The sequence below is a fragment of the Microtus ochrogaster genome, chromosome 16 (assembly GCF_000317375.1).
Source record: "Microtus ochrogaster isolate Prairie Vole_2 chromosome 16, MicOch1.0, whole genome shotgun sequence".
In the NCBI taxonomy this organism is placed as follows: Eukaryota; Metazoa; Chordata; class Mammalia; order Rodentia; family Cricetidae; genus Microtus; species Microtus ochrogaster.
This window is the reverse complement of record NC_022018.1, coordinates 38,608,555-38,611,176: the sequence shown is the minus strand read 5'-3', so window position 1 is coordinate 38,611,176 and position 2,622 is coordinate 38,608,555. Positions and strand designations below refer to the sequence as shown.

The 2,622-nt window shown below is 49.2% G+C and overlaps 1 protein-coding gene across 1 annotated transcript in view; it reads left to right on the top strand.

The window, feature by feature from the left end:
• The first annotated feature begins 303 nt into the window (after window positions 1–303).
• The window catches only part of LOC101998143 (serpin B6), a 103,682-nt gene continuing 101,363 nt past the window's right edge, over window positions 304–2,622 (top strand). The window contains exon 1 of the mRNA XM_026782914.1: window positions 304–418. Coding sequence (XP_026638715.1) covers window positions 366–418 — 53 coding nt within the window. The 5' untranslated portion in view covers window positions 304–365. The remainder of the gene's footprint in view (window positions 419–2,622) is intronic.

Genomic DNA, 2,622 nt, shown 5'->3' with positions numbered 1-2,622 from the left:
CACCTGGCCCTGCTCTTGACTAAGGGCTGTGGCCAGGGCTCCAGACTCCACCCTCTTACCCCGCCCCTCAGGTATTTGAGGCCCCGGGCGCGGCTGGCTCCTCCTAGTCTCCTCTCAGCTCACTACCGACCAGGAACCGAGAGTCCCGGGTATGCTCTGCTGTGGGCTAGCGGTGGCGCGGGACGCGGGCGGGTGTGGAGTGACTCTACGGTCTTGTGGTTCCAGCTCGGGTTCCCTCTGCTGCATAGTGGCTTCAGAGGCCCGTGACGCAGCTGGGTTAGTAGCCTTCTGGTCCTGGCCGGTTGGTGCCATCGGCGGCCAGGACCAGATCCTCCAGCGTCCTTAGAGGAGGCGGCTGGCGCGGGATGGGGGCAACTCGGAGCCGGCCTGGCTGTTGTGCCGGGGTCCCAGGCTACAGGTGACCACTCATGTCCCTCGGCCACGAATGATTCTGGAGACCCCGGAGACGCGGGCTGTTGACGCACTGTGAAGGGCGTTGGGATCTAGGGTGGGGGTGAGGGGTGGAGGGGTTTGGAACTAGGCCAAGGGCTGGGTGTTCTGGCACTCTTTCCTGTCCAGTGTGCATTGGTCCTCCAGGGGCGACGCCCTAGCTGTGCTAGGAAGTTCTGACAAATCCTCAGTGCTGGGGAGGATTTCAAACATAGAAATTTATGAGAAAACATTCCAGATCTTTGAAGCTTTTTTTTCTTAAACTCACACCAGAAGAACTGTTGCGAGATTTAAGTCTGTCGGGCTAGGAGAAAGGACATGAGCAAAGTTTTGACAGAGTTTCTTTGCCAGATGAAATTGGCATGTGAGTTAGGTTTTTTCTCCCTTCCTCTTGTTTTGAGAGTGAGAAGGATGGGAATCTAACATTCATGTGGTGTCGGGAAGCTGGGTGGGAGGGAAAGCTGGGTGAGGCTTGGCACTTAATAATTTCTGGCTTACTTGGAGGCGATTGCTTGTAATAGGACTCTTCCGGAGGCTGCCCGTTTCCTTCCTCCAGTAGTTGAGGACTTGGGTGTGGAATCTGATGCATCAAGTAACCTTTGGAAACTGTGTGATCAGGGACTAACTTCATAGTGCTGGGGCACATGTTGTTACTGTTATCAGTGTACATGGGGAGTGTCCCAGTGTTTCATGGCTGCCCTGAGTGACTGTGTGCAGTATAACTAGTGTCATCATACAGAGTGGGTGCATTTGGGTCACTCTTGGCTCAAATACACCAAGTTTATTGGGCTCCCCATACCTACAATTGCCATACATGAATTTCAAATGAACTCAGCATGAAATAGCAAATAGAAATCAAAATCTGACAGAAAACATTGTAGGAGAACTGAACTGTGTTGCTGCACACCTGTAATCCCAGCCAGCACTCAGGATGCTGAGGTAGGGGGATAAGAGTTTGAGGCCAGCCTGAGCTGTATAGACCTATTCAGACCCCCTTCCCTTTCTTGCTTTCTAAACTGTACAGTGTATGGTAACAGGACCATTTGTCTAGTGTTTACATTGTTTTGGGTATTTTCTCATCTCCAGACCATTTAAAGTACATAGCAACATGTACATTGGTTAGGTCAATTATTAAGTTATTTTACATGTGTACATTGAGCACTTGAGGATTTTGGCATCTTCAGATACCAACTGATATCCAGGAATGACCTTACTTAAAATTCTGTTAGGCCATTTCATGCCCAAAACACGTTTAAATTAGTTCAGGGAATTACAACTCTCTCAGGCCAGTTGCAGCAGATGGAATTAGAGTGATCAACATTGTGTGCCCCACCTTCCCAGTATCTGGCAAGAAGAGACCATGAGGATATAGGACCACATGGGGCACCACCCCTTTGTTTTTGAGTTTGCTGGACCTGGGATTAAGCCAAGCAGTCAGTCTTTGCAAGCCTTTCAGCTGTGTGCTGGGCCATTATGCTGGTGAAAGGGAATAGATATTTGACTCATTGCATAGCTGTGGTTCTCAGCCAGTCATCTCTGTAGCCACTGGTCACCCAGTGCCATACAAATGCTGTTCTTTGTGTGTTCCTGGGCTTGGAGAAGGCTGGTGATAGATTTCTAGTTGACAGGTTCAGGAATCACTTAGGAGACAATACTTAGGAACACCGTGAGCTACTGTCTTGATTAGGTCAGTGTTTTGGCCAGGCCTGTGAGGGACTATCCTGATCATATGAGCTGAGGTTTGAAGACCTACCATAAAAGTGGGCAGCACCATTTCCTGGGCTGCACAAAATGTAGAAAACTACATAAATGCACAAATATTCATCTCCCCCTGACCTCTGGAGGTATGAGGAGCTCTGAGCCAAAGGAAACCCTCGCTGAAGTCGCTCTTGTTGGGGTATTTTATCACAGCAGCACATGTTAGGGAAGTCCTGGATGAGGTCAGTTCAAGAGTTTAGCATCTGACAGATGGGTGATGCAGAAAGAGAGAGCACAGGGTCAGTCTCCGAGAAAGGAGCAGTACATTCAAAACTCTCCGGAGTGAAGGGGAAATTCTCTTCACTTGCTAGTTTTGAAAGGATCTTCCAAGAGCCCAGCAAAATGCATGAGTCGAGCTCAGAGAGGGACACAAAAGTGGGTGTTTCAGAATATCAGAAATAAGAAAAAGTTCAT